General features: G+C 53.2%; 1 protein-coding gene across 2 annotated transcripts in view; it reads right to left on the bottom strand.

The window, feature by feature from the left end:
* Nucleotides 1–24,879, bottom strand: part of COL26A1 (collagen type XXVI alpha 1 chain) — a 121,753-nt gene that overhangs the window by 72,894 nt on the left and 23,980 nt on the right. For both annotated transcript variants that reach the window (XM_059414611.1, XM_059414612.1), the window contains exon 2: nucleotides 9,222–9,344. In XM_059414611.1, coding sequence (XP_059270594.1) covers nucleotides 9,222–9,344 — 123 coding nt within the window. The remainder of the gene's footprint in view (nucleotides 1–9,221; nucleotides 9,345–24,879) is intronic.

Here is a 24,879-nt window from a genome sequence, read left to right as displayed (position 1 = left end):
CATGGCTCCCATAGACTAAGGATTAAGGATTAAGCTCTTTAAGTCAGTAAAAAAGACCCTGCCTATCTTTCTATGTTCCCTTCCTCAAAACACCCCCAGCCAAGGTTCCTACCACCACAGCCCAACCTTCTCTTCCTGCCCCTGGGCCTTTGCACAGGCAGGTTCCTCTGCCTACCTGCCCTTCCTCCTTCACTCTGCCTGAGAAAAATTCCCAAGAGCCTTCAGGGTGTGGCTCACCTGTCCCGTCCTCCTCGGTGAAGCACTCCCACTCCTGGCCAGCATCACTGGCTCCCTCCTGAGCCCTCCTGCAGCACCTTGGACAGAGCTTGGTTTGAACCCATCACTGATCCGTGCCCTCAGCACTGAGAGCCTGTTGGGTCCCCGACAATGGGAACACAAGCATGAAGAAGGTGGGAACAGCTCTGCTCTGCCACAGAATGACACACGTGAACAGATGACCACAGGCCACGGTTAAGTGCTATGAAGGGAAGCACGGAATTCATGCCTCACATGACAATAGCGTTGTTTTCTTTTTTACTAAAATATAATTTACATGCAGCAAAATAGATAAATCTAATGTTTAGCTTAAGAAACTTTTACCTATGTGTCCACCAATGTTTCCAGCTCAAAAGTCCCCCGTCCCCCCTCCAAGATGTCTACCCCCACCCCCTGGTGTATCCATCCTGATTTTTCTCCCCTGGAGATTATTTTTGTTTGTTTTAGAATCTCATACACATGGGACCTCACAGCATGAGCTGGCATGTGCCCGTCTTCTTTTACTCAGCCTTAGCCCCTGGGGTTCATCCGTGTTAAGGGCATAAATAATATTCCAGTATAGAAAGGGGCCACAATCGGTCCATTCTCTTGTTGATGACCATTTGGGTGGCTTCTAGTCTCGAACTAGGATGGAGAAAGATGTGATGGGCTTTCCTGTACAAGTCTTTGTGAACATGTTTTCACTGCTCCGGAGTATATTCCCAGGAGCAGCGTGGCTGGCCCACAGGACGGATATGGGCTTCGTTTTAGGAGATGCTGCAAACAGGTGCCCCAGACCTGTTTGGACAAAGCGGTTCACATGCCTTGCAGCAGCGTCTGGGGTCCCACTGCTCCCTAACCTTGATCTTGGACTGCCCAAACTCAAGAGCGTTGTCCTGAATGCATGTTTATTGCTTAAGCCACTAGTCTGGGGCTTAAGAGAGATTTGCGGTGACCGAGAGAGATTTTTATCAAGTACGTAACACAATTTCTGGGTAGGAAGGCGACAAATGTTGGCTACTGTCATGGTGCTTTATGTGTCCACCAGACTGGGCTGACAGGTGCCCCGTAATTGGTAAAGACAGCGTGAGGGTTTCCAGAAGAGAGCAACACTGACTTGGTGGGCTGAGTCCAGAAAATCTGCCCTCTGGCGCGCCCGGGTGGCTCAGTCAGTTAGGTGTCTGCGTTCGGCTTAGGTCATGATCCTGGGGTCCTAGGTTCATGCCCCGAGTCAGGCTCCCTCCTCAGTGAGGAGTTTTCTTCTCTCTCTTCCTATGCCCCCTCTGCTTGTGCTCATTCGCTTGCTCTCTCGCTCTTGCTGTCTCTCAAATAAATAAATATATATTTTTTAAAAATCTGCCCTCACCAAGGTAGGTGGGCATCACCCAATCCATTGAGAGCCTGAAGAGAACCAAGGAAGGGTGCCTTTCCTCTCTTCTGGAGCGGAGACATCCATCTTCTCCTGCCCTTGGACGTCAGCACTTGTGGCTCTTGGGTCTTGGGACTTGAACTAGGAATTACACCATCAGCTCCCTGGGCCTCCAGCTTCCAGACGGTACATTATGAGACGCTCAGCTTCTGTAACTGTGAGCCAGTTCCTATAATAAACCTCATTCTGCGTGTGTATCTCCATATAGCCTGTTGGTTCTGCTCCTCCGGAGAACCCTAATAGAGCCACTGTATTTATAATCACGGTCAATTACAATCACGGTAACGAAGCTATTGCGTATCAAAGGCCCTTCCAGATCACAAGTTCATCTTCCTCGCCTACCACAGCCACGTCAATCAATAGCTAGGAAGGGAAATGTCAATCAAGGTCACCACGAGCTACCACTACACACCTGTTGGGATGGTTACGATCCAGAAGACCGGAGATAACGTGGATTCACGTGGATGTAAGGAAGAGGGAGCTGTAGCATCCACATGAAACGGAGAACAAACACCACACTGTGGCCCACCAAGCCCTGGGTGCTCTGGCCTGGCTTCCACCAGCCTCCCTCTTGGTTCTTGAGCCCCTCGTTCCTGCTTTCCAGCCATACTGGCCTTTCAAATCTCCAGTGGACCACATCCCTCAACACTTAAGGGCTGTTCTCTTTCTTTCTCTTCCCGGCCCCACCGGTACCCAGTGAAGGCCCAGTTATCTCCACTCTCACCTCAAATGCCCTCTCCTCCAGGAAGCCCTCCTGAGGCCTCTGAGCAGCTCAGCCTTCCTGACACAGCAAACGAAGAGGACTATAAGGGCATTATCTTTGGTGAACCCTTGGGAGCTCAGCCCCCTGATGCTGTGAGTGTCACAGTCCCTTCTCTGGATGGGGACAGAGTCCTGGCCTGAGCTGTGCGGATGGTGGGCGGTGGAGCCCGAAATCCACTCACACCAGCAGGAATCGGACAAGCCCACTCCCCACACCGGACTGCATACCCCCCAGGGCCTGTCGTTTCATCGGCTGCCCCCCACTCCTACCCTGGATGCACCTACGCGGTCAGATGAGGTTGTTTGTTTCCGCCGGCCCAGCCAAGATCCCAACGCAGCACAGGAGACACTGGGGCATGTGTGCCGGGTGGTCCCCCACAAGGACAGCCCTGGCTGACTTGGCCCAAGGGCAGCAAACATGCAGTCAGGCAAGAGAAACACAGGGCTTTCTGGCTGCTTTGTTTCTAACTCATTCCAGTGCATCTCTGCCCATCTGTGAATCCCCGCCTCTCGGAGCCCTCTGTGAGGTCTGTGCTGAGATGGGCCAGACTCAAAGATCCCTTCCGACCTTGAAATTCTCCAAACACAATCTGGAGTCACCGGGGGGTGTCTCCCAACTCACTGGTTCTGGGACCCAAATCTAGGGACTTCTGACCTCTCCTCATTGGCTTCCTTTGACGGTTGGATCTTGGGACGTCCCTCACCGTCACCCGTCACCTGGCAATCTCAAGGACATACATTCTCCTGGGGGTTGGGTCTGATTCAATAAATATCCACGGCAAAAGTGCCGCCTCCTCCAAGAGGGCCTCCTTGACCAGCCCGCCCTCTGTCGCACCCCACCCCCCACCCCACTGCAGGCTGGGCCCCCTGGGTTTATACTGTCATAGAACCCTGGCTTGTCTTCCAAACACTCATCACCACCTGTGCAGTTACCGATCTGATGTCTGTTCCCCTCCACTAAAGCCACTGGCTGCGCCCCAGGCCTAGCTCAGCATACGGCCCATCACGGGCACTCAATAAAGATTGCGGGAATGAAGGAAACAGTCAAAGAATGGTGTCCCAGAGTCACAGGCAAGGAAGTGCAATGCTAGTCAAGACGCCGTGGGTCCCCAGAGAAGCTCAGGATGTCAGGCTGGGGGACATCCCTGGACAGTGATGGCTGGCAGGGCTAGGGAGGCAGGGTGTGGCTGCTTCCACCACGAGGGGCTGGAAAATGCTTCCTACTGTCGCAGGACACTTGAGAGCCTCCTGAGCTGAGACAGCCTGGAGGCAGCCAGCACCAGGAGAGCCGGGCGTGTTTTAGGGTGAGATCTGGTGCATTCTGGGAGCAGACAAGGCACTGGCAGAGCAGCTGTGAGAGCCCCAAGCACAGGCAAGGAGTCTGGCCTGGGTCTGGGGAGACCTCACTGGCGGGCACACTTCTGATCAGCAAAATATGTCCGAGCCTGCAATATTCATGTACTAATGCACACCAGTATAGTCACACACATTATTTACTGTCTTTGCATAGATTAAAAGTCAGTAGAGCTTCATTTCGCTCCTATTTCAGAGATCAGAAAACAAACAAAAGACTTGATGTGGTTTTTCTGCTCCTCAACAGACAGTCTTTTACACACTAGGAGACCAACCCCTCCCGGCCCAGTGCGCTGAGCACTGTGGTGGTCAGACTGACTTTCTAGAAAGACCCCACCTGTGGCTGACTGTGTGGCACCAGATGGGAAGGGAGAGATGGAAGGTGGGGCCAGGAGTCAGGCGGCTGCGGGCTGAGCAAGAGGGGCTGAGCAGGGATGAGTGGCCTCATTCTACAGAAAGGGAAACTGAGGCTGGGGAGGACCATGGGATCAGATGCCATCATATAAAGTGGCAGAGGTCTGACCAAATCAAGCCTCCGGGTGGGGCTGGTGTGTTCTCATCTGGTCAACGATGTCCAGAAGCTGCCCCCACCATAAGCAGTTGGTCCTGGGGGACCCTTTCAGGAAGCACAGAGGGCTGAAGTCATCAGGTCCTCTCAGGGGCTCCCAGACTCCTCCAGCCACTCAATGAATGCCCCCCAGAAAGGGTGCAGATGTGTCCTGTATTTCCCCAAACGTGGCCCTGGGTGCAGGAGGTCACAGGAGAAGGCATTTGACAAACGGGATCCCAGAAGGGGTGAGGTGCCCGTCACCGGAGGTGTGTAAGTGGAGGCCATGGCTCTTTGGCCTCCAAAGGTGGAAAGAGGGGTCCCCAAAGCATCAGGAGGTCCCTCGCTGGGTGCCGGCACAGGGCTACGGTCTGGGAATCGCCAGCCCGCGGAGACCTCACGTGGAGGCGCGGTGCCCACGCCCCCCACGGGGCATTTCAGCCTGCAGGTTCCTGCCATGGCCGCATTTCCCCACCAGGGACCACCGCGAGGACGACCAGACTGGGAGGTACCGAGACAGGCTGGAGACTCAACAGGAAATGGGAGCGGGGGTTTCAGAAAAGGAGGCAGCAGATTATTAATCTCTTGATTAATAGCAGCGGGCCAGTGGGAGGGAAGGGGCTGTCCCACTGCCGAGCAGAGGCAGGAGGAGGGGGTTTGAAGGCTCTGGCCTCCTCCAGACCCCAGCTAGTCATTCCGAAGTGCCAGATGCAAGGGACAGCGGGCCCAGCCGGCAGTGTCTTCCGCCCAGCCTCCCCCACCAGAGCCCCGGACAGCAGGGCACTGGGGAGACCTGGCGGGGGGGACGGGGATGCAGCCCAGACAAGCCACCACGCTGCGGGGGTCACCCACACAGGCCGGCTGCGGAGGAGGGGCAGGAAAGAAAGGCCATGTTTGAAGAAAGTACTAAGTCCAGGCAACCCAATCAAGGGGGGGGGGGGGGGGCAGGCCGGCAGGGGGTCGTCTGGCGGAGGGGAATGAAGGAGGCAGATGAAGCCCCGGAGAGTTCCGGCAAACCCCTCCGCTCAGCACATCTGGAAAAGGTTGGCTCTAATGCCATCAAAGAGCTCCGAGAGGGGCCGGGGAGACAGCCAGGGCAGGGAAGCCAGGCCGAGGAAAACTTAACCCCCAAGTCCCTGGGGCTCGGTCCTCCCAACGTGTCGGGCAGGCCCTGCGCCTGGCCCGCCCCCCCCCCCTTCCTGCAGCGGCCCCCCTGCGGGTGGGGGGTTTGCTCAGGGGGGACAGGAGGGCAGCATCAACCACGTCGGACTTCCTGCTGCCTTGATCGAGGCAGAGCCAGGGGTGTGATTTCCCACCCCAAAGCAAGACAGAGGGTTATATCCTCATTCCCCAGAAAGGGAAACTGAGGCACGAAGAGGGGAGGCCCGGGATTGTCCTCTCTGCCTTCCTCTGGGACTGGGAGCTGGTCCTCGGGCCTCTCGCGGGGAAGTCTCAGCATCCAAGCCCTCACTGTGGCCCTGCCCTCCCACACTGTTGCCTCCCCCACGCCCCCTCCCCGCCACACCGCACCCCTCCCCTAGGGAAACCCCCTCAACCTCCAGATCTCTGAGCCAATGTCACTGCCCCCCACCCACCCGCGGAAACCCAGGACCAGGTCTCATATCAGGGCCATCTGACATTCCCTCCCCCAGCAGTTCCGTCCACAACAACCCCTCCCCCCAACCACACACGTTCTGGGAGGGAAGGGGCCATGTTCTTGGACACCAGTGTCGACTCTTAGGTGCTGGGTTCAGCGCCAACCACCCACCAGACCAAACACAGGATCTGAGGAAGCTGAGACAGGGACTTCCCTGAAGGGAGACCAGGCCCTGGGGGGGGGGGGACCCATGGAGCCCCCTCTCCCCACCAGCTGCTGACTGGCCGGGTGCCTGGGCCTCATGGTTGTAAACATGATAGATGCATACCTCCGACACACACACATACACACACACACTCTCTCTCTCTCTCTCTCTCTCTCTCTCTCCAGAAATCCAGTGTAGGAAAAAAATCTCAGAATGGGAGAATCCACACAGGACACGGCTGGATTACAGTTCTGTTTCCACATAGCAAGAAGATGGCTGCGTCCTTTAAGGTGTGTGGCTGCGTCCCCACACCAGGGGACGCAGTGGGGGGACCTGGGTGGGTAAGGACCTCGCGGTGAGCTCTGGGAATAATGGGAGGGGGACATCATGGGCCACCATCGAGGCCCTCATGAGTTGGTAGAGGAGAGGTGTCCCCCCAAATCAGACCATCCCGGCATCACCTGGGTGAACCCACATGGGTGGCAGGGGCCCCCGCTCTCGGCCTGCCCCCCCCCCCCCCCCCCCGTTGCAGCTCTGACAAGGCCCCCCCCTTCCCCTCCTGCTGCCCATTCCCCAGCTCTGGGCTTCTGCCCTCCCGTCTCTCCAGGACCCTCCCGGACAGCTTACAAAACAGTTTACAGATATGCTCCCGTACTTCCTGTCTTCAAAACAAACAGAACCCCTCCCTTACCCCATGCCGCCTCCAGCTTCCCAGGCCCCTTCACTGCTCCCTTCACAGCAAGAACTTCTAGAAACTTCTCACATCTCATTTTCCTCCTCCGCACCTGCCTTCTTGGCCTCCATCCCTACTGCTCCCCAAGACGGCCTTTGCCAGGGTCCCAGCCACCCCGCGTTGCCAACTCTAATGCGTACCCGGCCCCAGTCTTAGCGGGCTTCCCAAAGCATCTGGGAGACTTGGGCTCTCCCCCATGCCTTCCCCCCTGAAACTGACCTCCCGGGACACCCAAATGCTCCTTCTCCCCCCCTTAACCAGCCCCTTCTCCTTCGCCTGCCTCTGAGGTTGCAGAGCCCTGCAATCTTCCTGGTACTCCAGACTTTTTCACTCAACCTCCCCCCTTCTCCCACGGATGTCCCCATAGGCCTCTCCAGCGTCACTTGGCCAAAACAGAGCTGCTGGTTTCCCCTCCGAGGGCTGACGACACCACTGGGGGTCCCCAGCTTAATGAAGGACATGCCCAGTCAGCCAGCTGCTCAAACCAGACATAGAGGGTTATGCATGGTTGCTCCCTGCCCTTCTGTGAACAGACTCTTGTCTCAGCTTCCAGACTCCTCCTGAATCCACCCACTTCCCAGGTAGTGTCCTGGCACAAGCCACCAATCCCTTGCACCTGCCTATGTCCACTGTCCCCACGGCAACCCTCGATCTTTTTTAAAACCTAAACCAGCCCAACTCAGGAACCTCCAAAAAGGAGAGAAAAATACTTCAAAGTCATCAGGAGAAAGAACAGAGCAGGCAAGAGCAGAAATCAATGACATTGAAAACAGAAAAACATTAGAGAAAAATGAATGAAACCAAAGCTGGTCCTCAGAAAAGACCCGTGAGGGCACCTGGGTGGCTCAGTGGGTTAAGCCTCTGCCTTCGGCTCAGGTCATGATCTCAGGGTCCTGGGATCGAGGCCCGCATCGGGCTCTCTGCTCAGCAGGGAGTCCGCTTCTTACTCTCTCTGCCTGCCTCTCTGCCTACTTGTGATCTCTCTCTCTCTATTTCAAATAAATAAATAAAATCTTAAAAAAAAATAACAAAAAAAGAAAAGACCCGTGAAACAACAAAGCTCTAGCAAGACTGACAAAGGGAAAAGAAGAAAAGGCACGTGTTATCAATATCAGGAATAAAACAGGTTAATAGGGCTACGCACGTCAATTTAACAGCTGAGAGGAAATGGACCAGGTCATCGAAAAACACAAATCACTCCAACTCCCTCTTTCTGAAATACATCATTTGACTCGCTCCATAACTATTAAGGAAATTGAATTTGTAGCTTAAAAACTCCTTCAAAAGAATTCTCCAGCCCCAGATGTTTCCACTGGAGAATTTTACCAAATGTTTAAGAGAAATTAATACCAGGGCGCCTGGGTGGCTCAGTGGGTTAAGCCTCTGCCTTCGGCTCAGGTCATGATCTCAGGGTCTTGGGATGGAGCCCCACATCGGGCTCTCTGCTCAGCAGGGAGCGTGCTTCCCCCTCTCCCTCTGCCTGCCTCTCTGCCTACTTGTGATCTCTCTGTCATATCAGAAGCAAAGTGGGGGAAGCAAGTTGCAGAACAAAAGAACATCATCTGGTTTTGTCTGAAAAAAAAATATATATATATATATGCTCCTATGTAAATATGAGGAGAAAAGGGTCTGGAGTAATGCACTGGTAATATTAATAATGGGATTGTATAGGTGCAATTGAGAAGCAGGAGAATACTCATCGTCCACCTTATTCAGTTCTGTAATTTCTGGATTTGCTTTGGGCACTGAGTATATACCACTTTCTTCATCACAACAATGACAGCAGTTACAGTAAAAGGCAGAATGAGGGGCGCCTGGGTGGCTCAGTGGGGGAAGCGTCTGCCTTTGGCTCAGGTCATGATGTCAAAGTCCTGGGATCGAGCCCCGCATCAGGCTCCTTGCTCAGCGGGGAGCCTGGTTCTTCTTCTGCCTGCTGCTCCCCCTGCTTGTGCTCTCTCTCTCTCTCTTTCTGACAAATAAATAAAATCTTAAAAGAAAGAAAGAAAGGCGGAATGACACTCTCCCCCTAACTGACGTGGCAGTCTGTGGCCCAGGACCAGAATCTCTGCCCCTTTCAGGGGTCCCAGCATGAAAGGGTCCCTCCGAGCTGATTCTGGGCCTCCCCTGCCCCTCAGTCCCCTCACCCCACTTCTTGTCTATAGTGCTCTTCTGCTCATCAAACGCCCATGCTCTGTACACAAAAGGTGCTCCATAAATGCACACTCAGCTTTTGTTTCCGAGCATCAATCCCCCCCCCCCCCCAAGCAGCCTGTGCTGGGGTTGAATTCATCCAAGGGAATAGAAAGGAAGGGCAGAGCTGGCCCGCCCCACAGCCTTTACCTCACGAGGTTGGCACAGGGCCCAGGCCATCGGCAGCTCTGGTACACACGCTGGACCACTGTCTCCGAGCCGTTCTGCACCTGGCAGGACACTGTCCGCGTCACCGTGTGATGGCACCAGTGCCTGTGGGGAAAGTAACAGTCACATCAGCCCTTCTATTCCTGAGGTGCTGACTGCGGGTCAAAAGGCCATGCTGGCCAAGGAGGGGTCTCTCCATAAGGCCATGGGGTGGGGGTGCTCATTCTTCTGGGGAAGGGGTCCACTGAGACCCTCAGTCCAGGACAAAGGGGAAGGGAAAGCACCCACACCCCTTGGCTACCAAGCCCTGGCATCCATCATTTCAGTCACCAAACACTTGGAATGAACCCCTGCCCATGGGGAAATCCCACTTTGACATGGAAGACTAAGAAAGAAGTGATCATAACCCACTGGAACACGGGGTCATCAGTGCAACCAAAGGATGCACACAGGGACCTATGGGACCAGCGGGGCACCTAACACAGGTCCCAAGAAAGACCAACCACCTAGGTATTGAAAGCTGAGTCAGCCTCCAGCAAGTGCAAACACCAGTGGCCCAAAGGCTGGGAGGAGGGGAGGAGCAAGGAAGAAGGGGAGGGGCCAGGAGGAAAGGGAGGAGCCAGAAGGAAGGGGAGGATCCAGGAGGAAGGAAGGAACATGGTTCCCCGCCAGGCTAGATGTGGGTCTTAGCATGAAGTCAGTGGGGAGCCCCTAAAGTGCTCTGACCAGGGGAATCTCTCTATGGGTCTGAATTTAGAAAAATCCCTCTGGTGCAGTGTGAGAGGTGCAGAAGCCTGAGCTGGGGCATGGGGGTGGGTGTTATATGCAAACAATATTGTGATTGGATCCAGATGGCAGGCAAGCCCATGCTCCCACCTCCCCCGCACATTCCCCACATCCAGATCCTAGAAATTTAAATCTAAAAATAAATCCTTGTTGCAACATCAGCAAGATAGTGGGACAGGAGGTCCCCCACTCCAATCTCCTCTCAGTAACAATATAAATAAACAATATAAATAAAAGGGATAAAAATGACCTTGCAGGAGCTTTGGAATTTTTGCAAAGCATACATCTTATAAGGGGTTAATATCAGAAACATACAAGGAACTCATAAAACTCAATAGCCAAAAACCAAATAATCTGATTTTAAAATGGCCAAAGGACCTGAATAGATATTATTCTGAAGAAGACATACAGATGGCCAAAAGCTCAACATCAGTCACCACGAGGAAAACGCAGATCAAAATGAGAGATCACCTCACACTTCTTAGGATGGCCATTATCAAAACGACACAAGACAACAAATGTTGGCAGAAGTGTGGAGAAAAAGGAACTCCGGTACATTGTTGGTGGTGATGGACATTGGTACAGCCATTACGGTAGGTTCCTGAAGAAATTAAAAATGGAACTACTGTATGACCCAGGAATCTCATTTCTGGGTATATATCCAAAGGAATTAATATCAGTATCTAGAAGAGGTATCTGCATGCCCGTGCTTATTGCGAAAGTATTCACAACAGCCAAGACGGAAATAACCAAAGTGTGCATCCATGAATGAATGGGCAAAGAAAATGTAGAAAATACACACACACAATAGAATATTATTCAGCCATTAAAAAGATGGAAATTCTACCATTTGCATCAACATGGATGAGGCTGGAGGATGTTACGTTAAATAAATAAGCCGGACACATTTGTATATGAAATCCAAAACCGGGGGCACCTGGGTGGCTCAGTGGGTTAAGCCGCTGCCTTCGGCTCAGGTCATGATCTCAGGGTCCTGGGATCGAGTCCCGCATCCGGCTCTCTGCTCAGCAGGGGGCCTGCTTCCCTTCCTCTCTCTCTGTGATCTCTTCCCTTCCTCTCTCCCACTGTGATCTCTCTCTGTCAAATAAATAAATAAAATCTTAAAAAAAAAAAAATCCAAAACCGTCCAGCTCATAGAAGCAGAGAGTAGAACAGGGATTGCCAGGGAGTGTTGAGAGATGGAGCGATGCTAGTCAAAGAATACAAAAATAAGATGAATAAATTCTGGGGATCTAATATACAGATTCGATCTGTATGGATTATGTATTATATTATCTGTGTATTACACACATAATCATGTGGTGATTGGAGTTAATAATCCCACATTGCATTCTTGAAATGTGCTAAGGGAGTAGATCTTAAGTGTTCTCACCACAAAACAAACAGTGGTAACTATGGGAAGCGATGAATGTGTTAATAATCTGTCCTAATCATTTCACAATGTCCATATGTAATGTCACCACATTGTACACCTTTGGGGGTAAAAAAGCGTATTGTACAACCTAAATATACACTTTTTCAGTTTGTCACTCATAACTCAATAAAGCAGAAAATTTAAATAAAAAAACATAAAAGTCCCTAACAGCATTGGAAAACAGAGAAGCAGTGGGGGGCCAGAAAGTTTGAGGAACGCTTGTTAGACTGAAAGTAGGTGAAACTGAGCTGAAAGAGGAGAGCCCAACGGGAAACATAGGGAAGATTCCAGATTGGCAGTAAATGTGGGTGCAAATCGGGAACAGCTGATGTGGCTGATGGGATAGGGGAGGGACCCAGAGGTGACTGTCAGAGGACCATAGTACAAGGACCCAGATCCCTACCCCTGCTGGTGTCAAGAATCAGGCATTCGACTCACCTGCTTGAGGCAGGTATGGTCGTAGAGGGTGCCCCCAAATCTGATGAACCCCAGGAGAAACTGAGACCTTCTCAAGTTTATACAACTGAATTTGGGTGCCTGGGTAGCTCAGCTGGTTAGCGACTGCCTTCAGCTCAGGTCATGATCCTAGAGTCCTGGGATCAAGTCCCTGTTTGGCAGGGAATCTGCTTCTCCCTCTGACCCTCCTTCTCATGCTCTCTCTCATTCTCTCTCAAATAAATAAATAAAATCTTTTTTTAAAAAAGTATATACAACTGAATTCTTTTTTTTTTTTCTTTAAGATTTATTTACTTGAAAGAGAGAGAGGTAGAGCAGGAGGAGGGACAGAGGGAGAGAGACAGAGAAACAGAGAAGCAGACACCCTGCTGAGCATGAAGCCCAACCCAGGGCTTGATCCTAGGACCCTGAGATCCTGACCTGAGCCAAAATTAAGAGTTGGAGGCTCAAGCAAGAGAGCCACCCAGATGCCCCTATACACCTAAATTCTTGCACACTCCTTCTCTACCCTTCGCCTATACCAACCCTCTAAGAGACAAAGCAGCAATAAATAGTAAAGCAGAAATGAGCCAGTGGAAATCCCCAAATACCAAGAATTTCAAAGTACTCAAGAAAAAGAAAAGGCCAGCACCATGAAAGAAAGGCACCAACTCAACAGACAATAAATCACACCTCAGGAAAAGACAATAAACCAAACCAATGAAGACAGTTTTTTAAAACATTATTGATGTCCTCAAAGAGATAAGACAGTCGTGCCTTTGTGGAAAAAAAATATTATGAAATGGAAAAAATGAGATCTCTTGGAAATGAAACGTATGACTGTAAAAACCAAAAAGTGCAACAGATGGGCTGAAAAATCAGAATGGACACAGCTAGAGTGACTGGATGAGCCGGAAATCTGAGCCATGAACTTTCCAAGGATGCACTGCAGGGGAAGAAGGTGGGAAATGGGGAGGGGGAGAAGGTGAGAAACCCAAAGGACAGACCATTTGCCAACATATGTCTGTTAGTAGCTCTGGAATGGGGGATCGGAGAGAGCCAAGGGAAGTATGTACTTGAAGAAAGTATAAAGAGAGTTGGAGAAAGACATGATTTCTCAATCCAAAAGAGCCCACTGAGTGCTAAGCCAGAAGAACACAAAGAGACATATCGTGCTGAAATGTCAGAACCCCCAGGATGGAAACAACAATGCCAAATGCTATAGAAAGGAGAGTGACACAGATTACCCATAATAAACTTAAATCAGCAGTGCCAGATTCATCAAGAAACACAATGGTTTCAAATTTCCAAAGGGAAATATCGAGCACCCAGAACTCCACGCCCAGGCAAGCTCTCCTTCAAAGGCAAAGGCAAGAAAAAGACATTTTCAGATGCACAAGAACTCAGAAAGCTTGCCAGTCACCTTTTCTGAAAGAATCACTGCAGGATGTACTCCAGCAAAATAAATGAAGGATGCAGAAGGAATATATCAAATATAAGCAGCTATTATGAGCAAAGAAAGAGTAATATGATTTAATAACAGCCTAGCTCTAAAATCCAAAGTGATCTCAGTATGAAAGAGAGCTGCAAGTGGGACAGAAGGAACCAGAAGTTGCTGGGGATTTTGTCTTGTTTATGGAAACGACACAGGTGCTTTGCAACTTCAGGTATAGTAGAAAAATACACAGTTAAGATATACCTTTCAGTTCAAAGATAAATAGTAGCAAGGATAGAAAGAGGACACAAAACTGACAAACCATGAGAGAAAAAAAAATGAAACAAAGAAAATCTGATTAATCCAACAAAATGCTAGAAAACCAAGAAGGTAGCAACAGAAAACACAGGAATTAGAAAACCCTTGAAAGAGGAAGAAGAAAAGAATCAGCAAAGATTTGAGCGGAAATGAATGAAGTAGATTTACTTTAAAAAGTGAATCAACAGGGCGCCTGGGTGGCTCAGTGGGTTAAGCCACTACCTTCAGCTCAGGTCATGATCTCAGGGTCCTGGGATCGAGTCCCACATCGGGCTCTCTGCTCAGCAGGGAGCCTGCTTCCCTTCCTCTCTCTCTGCCTGCCTCTCTGTCTGCTTGTGATCTCTCTCTGTCAAATAAATAAATAAAATCTTAAAAAAAAAAAAGTGAATCAACAATGGGACGCCTGGGTGGCTCAGTTGGTTGGACAACTGCCTTCGGCTCAGGTCATGATGCCGGAGTCCCGGGATCGAGTCCCACATCAGACTCCCAGCCCCTCGGGGAGTCTGCTTCTCCCTCTCACCTTCTCCTCACTCATGCTCTCTCTGTCTCTCTCTCAAATAAATAAATAAAATATTTAAAAAAAAAAAAGAAAAGAAAAAAAGTGAATCAACAAAACAGGTTTAAAAAAAAATCAAATAGACAAAGCTTATAACAATCCTTAATGAGAAACAAACAAAAGACACAAGAATTATTCCAGAGATTTAAAATTATATGCAAATATTATATGGGATCTTACATCAAAATTTTTCAAAATCTGGACAATTTTCTACACAAAGCTCTATTACCAACATTTGCACAGTCAAAAAGAGCATAGAAGTAACTGAAAGTCCATCCCTCTCCCCAAAAGCACCAGGAGACCTAGCTCAAAACCTGGGTCTGCCACCAACCTGCTCTTTGACTTAAGCAAAGTGATGTTCTCTCTCTGAGCCTCGGTGAAATTAAAAAAAAAAAAATCCTACCTCTCAAATTTATTTTGAGGGCTATGTGAGCAGATTTAGGTTAGTGGTGTATGAACCACGTGGCACTCTCTACCTAAGCCAAGGAATCCCCGATTGGCTGGCTACCGGAACCCCACAGTGTCCATTAAAGCCTAGGGACTGACCTTCCCATCTTGGAGCTGGGAGAAGTAGTGGGCATTTAAACTTCACTGTCTGTAGCTCACACTTGAGGCTGAGCTGGGAAAGGAATCCAGCCTTCCAGCCCACAGGACCAGCAGGGTCCCACATCCCCAGGACAAACTTCTTCTCCTGCGTCTGCAGATTGGTCTAGAAATTGTGCAAGATGGCAGGAGCCTAGGCCCCTCCTTCATCTCTACCGGGAAGCACTGGTGCCATCTCAGGCACTGAGCATGACCATCTCGGGGATGAACCAACCGGAGGACAATGCTCCGTCCCAACATCCGCCCCTGGCATTCCAGCACAGACAAACCAGCCAGCCATCTCGGAATCACGCCGGGTCAGGGTTCTCTATAGGGAAATGAGCTGTGAATTGCAAAACATTTTCAAATGCCTCGATTCATCATCTGCAGACATTTGATCTTTTAATGGGCTGTAAATGGCTTCCCAAAATCAAAACCTGGCCAAAAACAACGAAGAAGGCAGGCAGAGACAAGGGGAAAGAGATCCAGAGCTTCTCAGATGGAATTCAAAACCTTGTTCATCTCCAGGCACCATGGTTCCAGAGAATCTTGGTGTCAGGCATTCTGCTCCCGTGTGGGGTCCCTCTTAGGATCCCCATGTCTTGAACATTCCGTGGTCCTGTTTGTGGGGGGGCAGCACAGTGCCACCCACCCCTACTCCTGCCCACGGTGGGTGGGTGCATACAAATCTGTATGGACTACAGAAAAATTCCATGCACAGACTGGCTTGGCAGGAGGCTATGTCCCTTTTAAGACCCTTCTGGAAGGACTGGCCCAAGAACACAGAATTTGGGAGTGGCAGGGCTGGTCCTCCAATTGCCTGGCAATGAGGGTGCCCTCAGCAGCCTTCATCAGGATGGGAAGGGCTGGCATTATCTTTGGGCAGCAATGGTCTCTTCCATACCGCCCCCTCCCCTGGAGGATCCAGGATGGGAAACTCGCTCTCTCGGCTTTGGGGACACACAGTCTCCCATCCAGGTCCCTGTTCTCATGAGACAAGGTCCACTCCCTGATGGGGCTGAGCCACTGACTTGGCCCTGCTCCACCAGACCTAGAGGCCACTCCTACAGGGGTCTTCGTCGTGCTAAGTGTTTGGCTCCGTGACTTGGCCAAGCTCTGAAATTCTTAATTTAGGGTCCTTTGGGACAACAAGCGATAAGTGGCTTCAGGAAATCACGGCACAATGGAATGGAGGGTCTTCCGGACACCCCCGGCCCAGGCCCACTTCTGAATATAACTAACCCAGGGAAATGGGTTAATTATAACCCTCTCCTCCCCAGAGCCCTGGTCCCACTCCAAGCACCCACCCTTAATCCTCCCAATTCTCCTATCAGAGCTTTGCCTTGGGACTCGATCTCACTCACACTTTCCCTCCATCCCCAGGACCCTGAGCTCTGAGCCCGAACCAAGCCCCGGGGCTCTGACGGTGTCCTCCCTCCCAGGGGGGATCACCCTGTCGGCCCCTTGCCCCTGTCCCACACTCCGCTTCGCCCACGGGCTGAGTCTCCTCAGTGCTTCCCCTTGAACCCCAACACAGAGGCCCTGCTTATCTGGACAGTGGCCACACACCATCATAGCCCATGGGACGCTTCGAGACCCACCATTGCAATCTGGCCAGTATTGAGCACATCCCTCTCCAGACCCAGCTGAGTCCATATTGGTGACCAGCCCCATTAAACTCCCAGTCCTTTTACCCAGAAACAGAAGCGGCAAATTGCCACAGACTCCGCCTTCTCCCTCTCTCGCTGCCCGTGGCCACTCAGCCCCCACGCCAGGCAAGCCCACCTTCTCCACCCGGCTCCCGCTTCCTCTTGATCTTGAACCTGGACAGCCTTGGTGCCTGCTGGTCTCCCCGCCCCCAGCCCGGTCTCCCTGCAGTGTCCTCTAGGAGCCACCAGAGGGCACTCCCTAAACCATAAATCTGTCCTGTCCAGGTCACCTCCCCTCCCCAACCTCCACAGCACTCCCTACCTCCCTGGTACCACCTCCTACCCACCTCCACCTTACCACCGACACTGTCACACTGTCCCCCCTGGCATGCCGTCCCACCGTCTTCCATCTGTCCAGCTGTTACCCTACAAGACTTCATTTGGGCTCTGTCCCCTCTTGGAAGCCTTCCTGACCCCCTGGCCAGGAAGCGACTCTTGCCTCATGCCCCACAGGCTCCCATACATCCCTCAATCTTAGCCCTAATCATACTAGAAAACTATAGGCTCCCAAGGACAGTAGACTCAGGGCAGACCTCATAAAGTTGTGCAGATCTGACCCCAAGCCCTATGTTCTAGGAGGACTTTGTCTCACCCACTTGCACTCACTCAGCAAAAAAAAAAAAAAAAAGGTTTCTGGGGCTCTGCTTGGTGCCAGCAAGCTCTGCCTCCATGGCTGGGACCACCCATCTCAAGGTTAAGGGTGTTGAGTTTCAGGCCCCCTCCTCCCTGCCCTGATCACTCTAATTACCCGGCCCTACCCTGCCCAATCCCCAGAGGCCACTTCCAGGAGTTCTCAGGGCCAGCTGGGTGCAGGGAGCTCTGTGAGAACCCAGGTTTGCAGCCTGAAGGCCACGGCCACGCGGATGGGCAATCTGGATGACTCTGAGACCGTGCTGTTGAAGCAGAGCCCCTGGGGCTTAGCTGGTCCGCAGAGAGATAGAGTCAGAGAAGTCAGGTCCTTGCCTCTTCCCAGGAAAGAAGGAACAGCTCTGGTACAGAGTCAGCCCACCCGGCTTCTGGCCAGGCAGAGACCTTCTCCTGCGGGCAGAGTCAGGCCCAGGACCCCAAGACCTGTTTGGGGGTTGGCAAAGCAGTCCTATGTACTGTTATGGGCTGAGATATGTCCCTACCCCCAAATTCATATGTGGAAACCCTAACCCCCAGAAACTCAAAATGTGGCTGTAAAGATGGAATCTTGGGGCACCTGGGTGGCTCGGTCAGTGGACTCTTGATTTCGACTCAGGTCGTGATCTTGGGGTCGTGGGATCAAGAGGAGATCAGGAAGAGCTCAATGAAGAATCCCCTGGGGATTCTCTCTCTCTCTCTCTCTCTCTCTCTCCCCGCCCCTCCTCCCGCTCACGCTCTTGTTCTCCCGCTGTTTCTAAAACCAATAAATAAAATCTTTAAAAAAAAAAAAAAAGAGTCCTTAAAGAGAGCATTAAGTTATAATGAGGTCCTTAGGGTGGGTTGGAATCCAGGGTGACTGGGGTCTTTCTATAAAGAGGAAATTTCCAAATATGAACGCAGATATGTACCAAGGAAAGACGGTGTGAAGGTGCAGCGAGAAGGCGGCCATCGGTGAGCCAAGCAGAGAAGCCCCGGGAGAAACCGCCCTTGTCAACACCTCCGGCGTGCCTTTCCAGCCTCCAGCACCGTGAGGAAATTCACTTCTGTCATTTAAGCTGACCGCGTGTGGGACTTGGTTGTGGCGGCCCCAGAAAACCTGCCCGTCCGTGAGCTCGCGCAATCTCCCCAATTCTCCCAGGTGGGTAAGGTGGGGGTGCCTTACAGAGAAGGAGCCTTGAGCCTCCAGGAGACAAGGTGACACACTTGAGCAAGGAGTCTTTTTTTTTTTTTTTCTTAAGATTCCATTTTTATATTTGACAGAGAGAGAGAGAGAGATCACAAGTAGGCAGAGAGACAGGCAGAGGGAGAGGAGGAAGCAGGCTCCCCACCAAGCAGAGAGCCCGATGTGGGGCTCGATCCCAGGACCCTGAGATCATGACCTGAGCTGAAGGCAGAGGCTTAACCCACTGAACCACCCAGGTGCCCTGAGCAAGGAGTCCTTTTAAACCCTGAAACCCAGTCTTCAGTTCTACGCCCCAGGCTGCCCCTACCTTGCCCGTGAGGACAGAGGATGGTTAGGGAACTAGTACAACATCGCCCGGCAGGTGCTAAGTAGCCAAGTTCCTCTGGGACCCATCCCCCTGCACCCACAGGAAGCCAGAGGGACAGCACCCACCTCTCGTGTGAGACCACTGGGATGACGGCTCGGGCCCCAGCAAGGCTCGTGGGGAGGGCCTGGAGCCACCCTGCTCCCCGCCCCCTCCTCACTGCGGCCCCGCATGGGAGTCAGCCCTCCGGGTCTTCCTCACTCAGCCCTGGCCAGGAAGGACCGTGGCTACTCCACGGTCACAGATCGGGAAACGAGGTATGGGGGCGAAGGCAGGCGGGACCCGTCCCAGGCCACCCAATGAACAAGCCGACACGCACCCAAGATTCAAGCCCAGCCCTGAGCCGCTCGGCTACACCTGCCAGTGGAGGGGGACCTGGAGATCACCTGGGGCAAACGCTGGTCTCTCCACGAGGGGCCACACTGCCCGGGGCAGGCCAGGCTGCCGTCGGTGCGGGAGGCAGCGGGCTGCTGACGGGAAGCACAGACCAGGAGCCGGCACACACGGGGGCCTGGGTCTGGGCAGGGAGGAGGGATCCAAGCTAGATCTCCCCAGCCTGGAGCAGGGAGCCAAATGTAACAAGATGAAACATGACCGGGCGAACGTGGCGTCCGGCCCTGCGGCCCCAAAACCCAGCGGACGAGCCCCAGATGGGGCATGGAGTTTCTCGCCAACAATAAGTTCAGTACGAGTCAGTGGTGTGCACTGTATTCCAAAAGGCAAAAGCAACTCGGGCTGTCTTTGTGCAGCATAAGGTCAAGAGCACCCTACTCCCCTCCATAGCAGCCCACGGGCGGTGGACACTGGGTCTGTCCCGGGTCCCCCTCAACGAAGGGCCATCAGCGGTCAGACCCTCCCCAGACTGCCTCAGCGCCCAGAGCTGCCTCCCCCGACGTCCGACTCTCCCCAGGCTGGCCCCCAGCCAGGGTCTGGTCCACGCACGAGTTGAAAGGTCCAGCCACACGGACATCAGGACAAGTGGAGAGGTCCACTGTAGCAGCAGGACTCCCCAGGGAGGCGGGTGGTAGCCGTCACTGGGCCTGCATCCCAGCTCAAGTTCTTCTGATCCCAAGTCTGTCCTATCCCTTCCACGGTCTCCGATCGCCGGACATATCCTCAGTGCCAGACCCCGTCCCAGAATCTGCTTCCCGGGGACTCAGCCTGGTGTCTGCCGCGTGCCCAGCAGGGAGACACAAAATGATATCCAGGGTCCTGGGAGGAAAGCAGCCGCTGCCCTACAGGCTGTGGGGACCAGGAGGCCGACCCGTAGAGCAGGGAGTGTCCATGGGAAGAGGACAGCTCGGAAGCCCAGGATTTGGCCAGGTGGAGAGAAAGGCCCCCTACCCTACCCCCTCGGATTCATACCTGCCCTCTGCAGCAGGTGAGAACTGTCGGCCGTGGGTCCTTTGGATAGAGTGAGCTGGGGGCCACAGTGGGAGAAGGCAGCTCTGAGAAGCCAGCTCTCCATTAGAGACAGCTTCAGGTGAGACATGCTCAAGAGGCCCCAGAGACCCAGAGTCAGGGCAGGGCAGGGAGCCACCCGGGAGACCGACCTCCAGAGACCAGACTGCCGCACAGCGTCTCCTAACAAGCCAAGTGTCCCTGAGGCTTAATGTTTCTCTCTATCTCTCAGCCACGCGAGCTGCTGTCCGGAGTGGCAGTTTCGTGTGTGTAAGAATAACGAAGTGTGTGTCCCACTCAGTCCCGATCGGTTTTTAGGGCCCAGCATTTGTACCCGCAGAGAGACTTGCCTGTGTCCCCCGAAAGACTTTTTATTGGAACTGTCCATTTCAAGGCAAGACCAGGGAGGGACTCAAGACATTCTAAGGTCACTGACTTTCAGAGGGAAAGGCTGCTGGTCCCCAAAACAGCGAAGCAACTGGCCCAATCTTTCTGTAAAAACAGGCGGACGATGATGTGGACTCCAGGGTCCAACACTGAGGCCGGGTGGGAGAACGCGGCATGTGGGTTCGGATGCGGGTCTGCGGGCAACGGGGGAGCCCAGTGAGCCACCACCACCACCACCCCCGGCCCACCAGACAGCACAGCTGGGCCGCTTCATAACTGTCCGTGGTCGTTCTCTAGCACTTTCCATGGTGGGGAATTCCCGAGGCCTCCCCCACTTGAGACAAGGCTGGAAAGAACCCCATATGGAGCAAAAGCCACTTTCGGATTGAATTTCCCATTCGCGCTGGGGCAGCTGAGGGAGTATACGATTTGGCGGAACAGGCAGCGTGGTTTTGAGCATCTCCAGAGCAATCCAAGAGGACTCCCATTAACAGGAGCGCCAGAGGCAACAAGCTGCCAGAATTCGGTGCCAAACGTCCTCGTGGGATCTGCGGTCCCGAGGCCACCTGCTGAGAAACCGTCCGGGGACACAGATCCCACAACCAGAGCTGGAACTCACCAGAGCGTGTATGGAGCGAGGCGCCACACGTTTGCTGTGGACTGACCGACGACGGTCTCCAGTGTCCACCTTGAACTGGGAGCCCTTTGGCCCACAAGCGACCTCTGTAGAAGCCAGAGCTTTCTGTGTAGCCGAGAGCAGGACAGGACCCAGTAGCTTGTCCTCACGGGTCCTTCTCAAGGGCACCATCTATCAGAACCACCTGCTGACTCGGGTCCTGTGGGGTTGTGCCCAGGGATACGCAGTTGTAACAAGCTTCCCGGGGATGCTGGGGAAGGACAGTGACCCTTTCCACCCAATGGAAGTTGGAACCGAAACAGGAAAAAGGGTGACCGACACTCACTGAGCACTCGGATGTGCCAGGCACTGAGGCAAGCCTCTGACACATCCCCTCCTGTAGTCCTTACGAAAACCCACCAGGGAAGAGCTGCCCGCTTGCTTGTGTTCGGGAGAAGCCAGCCAGGCCAAGTAGGTCCTCCACCCCATCCCTCCACGAGGAAAAATGTATGCTTAGTGACGGACTTGGTTAACGTGCTGGTGGGGGCTTCCGTCCTTGTAGACCACACTTTGAGCCACACTGAGGGATGGCCTCAGTCTCTCCCGCCTCTATAGCCTGAGACAGAGACTGTGGTCCACTCTGGCCCCCAGCTCCTCTGTCCATGCCGGGCCCTAGTAGGCCAACTTGCTTTGGGTCAGATGCCCACCCCTGGTCCAGTCAGGTGTGGGGAACTCACATGGCACAGAACAGGGGGCCTAGGGTCCCCTGTAGCAGGCAGTCTGGGGGACTGTGTCCCTTAGAACAGACAGTGAGCAAGGAGGGTGTCTAACTGACACTCGTATATGACACATATGTCCCTGAGAGTCATCTCCTCCTCCTCCTTCTTTGCTAACCAACTCTGGTTTTCTTCAGACTCTGGGCATCAGTAAGTTCAAAAAAAGTAGAGAAGACCATCATCTCATTGGTTGAGGTGTGCGCATGTTCCTTCATTTCTGGTCAGTGACAAGTAAGGAGAACACAACTGAGGTGTTTCTGGAAATTACCACCCCTTATGGGGGAGGGAGGATTCAAGAAGAGAAATTCATCCCTATTTCTGTACACAGGTGGATGACGATGTGATGCCTGGAGCTGTGGCAGCCATCTTACGGCCATGAGGGAAGGCAGCCTAGGGAGAGCAGAGCAAAAAGCAGGGTCCTTGAGGATTTGATGCTGCCAAATTAACCAACCTCTGAGCCACCCGTTTCTTAATATGTGAAATACTAAATGACTTTGTTGTTTTAGCCCACATCAGTAGGGATTTTATGACTCACATTTAAAAGCATCCCAGACAAAACAACCTGCCATCAAAGCATACTATCAAGGCATACAAATGTGCAGTCAGGAGGCCTAGTTAGTGGCCTACCTGTACCACTTACCACCCGCATGGCTTTCGGAAACTCTCAACTTCAGAGCCTCAGTTCATCATCTGCTAAATGGGAGCCCACTTTTCAAGGGTTGCCAGAAATCTCAAGAATTAATCTCTGTGAAGGAATGGAGATATGTGGGCTACCCAGATCTAGCAGAAGGTAGAGATTACTTCCGTGCAGACTGCCTTGGTTCCAGCTTCTAGGCTCTCGGGATGTAAACCTGTTGCTTCCATAAACGTCAGTGGAGGACATGCCCTGTGACCCCCACCGCTGACCGCCAGCCAAGGTGCCGACTCTGGATGGCGTGGGCCAAGGTGACATCACCCACTGTTCCCACAAAGGTTCACAGTGCCCCTGCCTCACACAGGGCCCCAGAGTAGCTGTGTGCCCTCACCAACCCGGGATGGTGGGAAGTGAGTGCCCAGGACGTGGGTGGGTCAAGAGAGCCAGCCCCCTGCGGCTGGTCCTGCCCTGCCTTGCTGAACGGGCTTTACCACGTCGAGGCTCAGGTGTCTCACCTATAAAGTGGGGAAAATGACCTGCGGCCTGAGAGCAATAAAAATGAATGAATGTGGAAGCACTTTGTTTATGGTAATTGGTGGTAGTTTCTCTCTGGGGTCAACACCGCAGTCAGGCACAGCCAAAAGTCATCCAGGGGACTGCCTGCGTGGAGAGGCTGTCACTCCAATGTTCCCCCTGAGGGCCCAGCCCCTTGGAACTCGAATGCCGAATGCCCGAAAAGTCCGTCCCTGAGAGTCTCAAGGCAGCATCGTCGGGGGCAGGGGAGGAAGGCTTCCCCACGCAGGAGGGGACACGTGGAAAGGCCACCACTCTTCAGCTCACCTCTCCTGCCCGGGACACAGAGTCTCCCACTCTGGGAAGCAGACAGAATTGGGTTTAGGAATATTTTCTGGAAAGCATCTCACAATGGACTTGGAAGGAGAATTAAAAAGATCTGCACTGCGGCGGGGGGTCAGGGGGTGCGGGGGGGGGGGTCTTGCAAAGATCACCTTGTCCCAACGCACTCTTTACAGGTGAGACAGAAAGGACCCACGGTGGCTCACCAAGCTGGTGACAGAGTCGGGACGAAAGCCAGGACTCCTGGTTTTAATTTTCTCCCAGCCTCCCACAATCAGCAGGGAGACTGGTTCCCAGTGTTCACTTGGGGAAAAAAAAAAACCTGATAAGAATCTGAAGAATGTGAGCTGCCAAAAGGGACGCGGGTGGAATTCGGCATCCAGTACCCCGGAGATCACACACAATTATGACCCGGCAAGTCTCTGGTGAGCGGAACACCTTTTGGACCTGCGTCCATTTCCAGAAAGAAGGAGGCTCCGCGTCCACATGCCAGGCCCCGCTGGATGGCCCCCCTGCAGCCCGCAGCTGGCTTTGAGTCTCGAAGGAGCCCCTCAGTCCCCCCCGCAAAGGGCGGGCCCCGAGAACTTAAAGCAACTCAGATTCCTGCGGGGAATGAACACGGCATTCTGAATTAAACCCTGTTGTTCATGGAGTTCGTCTCTTCCTGGGGATTGCTGCTTCGTCTCCCTAGTTCTTCGCGACGTCTTGCCACCAGCACTCATGGCTGGTAGCTCAGTAAAGCCCCTCCCCTGCCCCAGTGGGTACTCGGGAAACATGGGTTCCAGACCACTGGACCCAACACTTTCCACCTGTGACAAGTCAGGGGGTTCCAGAGGTCTTCCTGGAAAAGGAAGCCAGAGCCCTGGGGTCACTGTGTGACCATGGACTGGCCCCATCCCTCTCTGGGCCTCTACCTACTCTCCTGGCAGCATTGGAGCTGGAGGGTAGGGGTGGGGCAGGGGTCACGGAGGGAAGCAGGAGGCTTTTAGAGGCCATCATGCTCACCTTGACAGAAGGGCCAGAGTGACACTGCCTCTCCCCCAGAAGCCAGACTGCTGGGAAACCAGACAGGCCAAGAGAATGGCTGCTCCGTGCCCTCCAGCCAGCCAGGGCTAGGTTTCTACTGCTCACGAGGCTGGACGTACCTACGCCCTCTCCGGGCAGGTCGTTCTGCAAACATCTGCAAAGTCATCCCCAAGACAGGAAAACAAAGCCACCTGGGTGGGGACACATGGTGGGCAGGTGAGTGCCGCGATCCACCAGCCTGCTCTACCTGGCCGGCTTCCGGAGGGCAGGTACCCCGACGGAGCCCCTGCCTCCCCGGCCCCCCGGCCCCAGGGTGCCCATCCGTGAACAGGTGCTCACTAGACGCATGAATGAAGAAAGAAGGGACAGAGATGGCGCGGACCAAGGTCTCACTCCTGCTGCTCTCCCCTGAGGTTTCCCTACCTGGGGGCTCTCCTGGGGCCTCCGCACATGGGACACTGCCCACAGACATGTCTTTTAGGAAAGTCCCCTCCTCTCTCAGATCTCTGGGGTCC

This window comes from Mustela nigripes, chromosome 11 (genome assembly GCF_022355385.1).
Source record: "Mustela nigripes isolate SB6536 chromosome 11, MUSNIG.SB6536, whole genome shotgun sequence".
Classification (NCBI taxonomy): Eukaryota; Metazoa; Chordata; class Mammalia; order Carnivora; family Mustelidae; genus Mustela; species Mustela nigripes.
The sequence above is the reverse complement of the archived record's forward strand: the minus strand, read 5'-3'. Positions and strand labels throughout refer to the sequence as shown.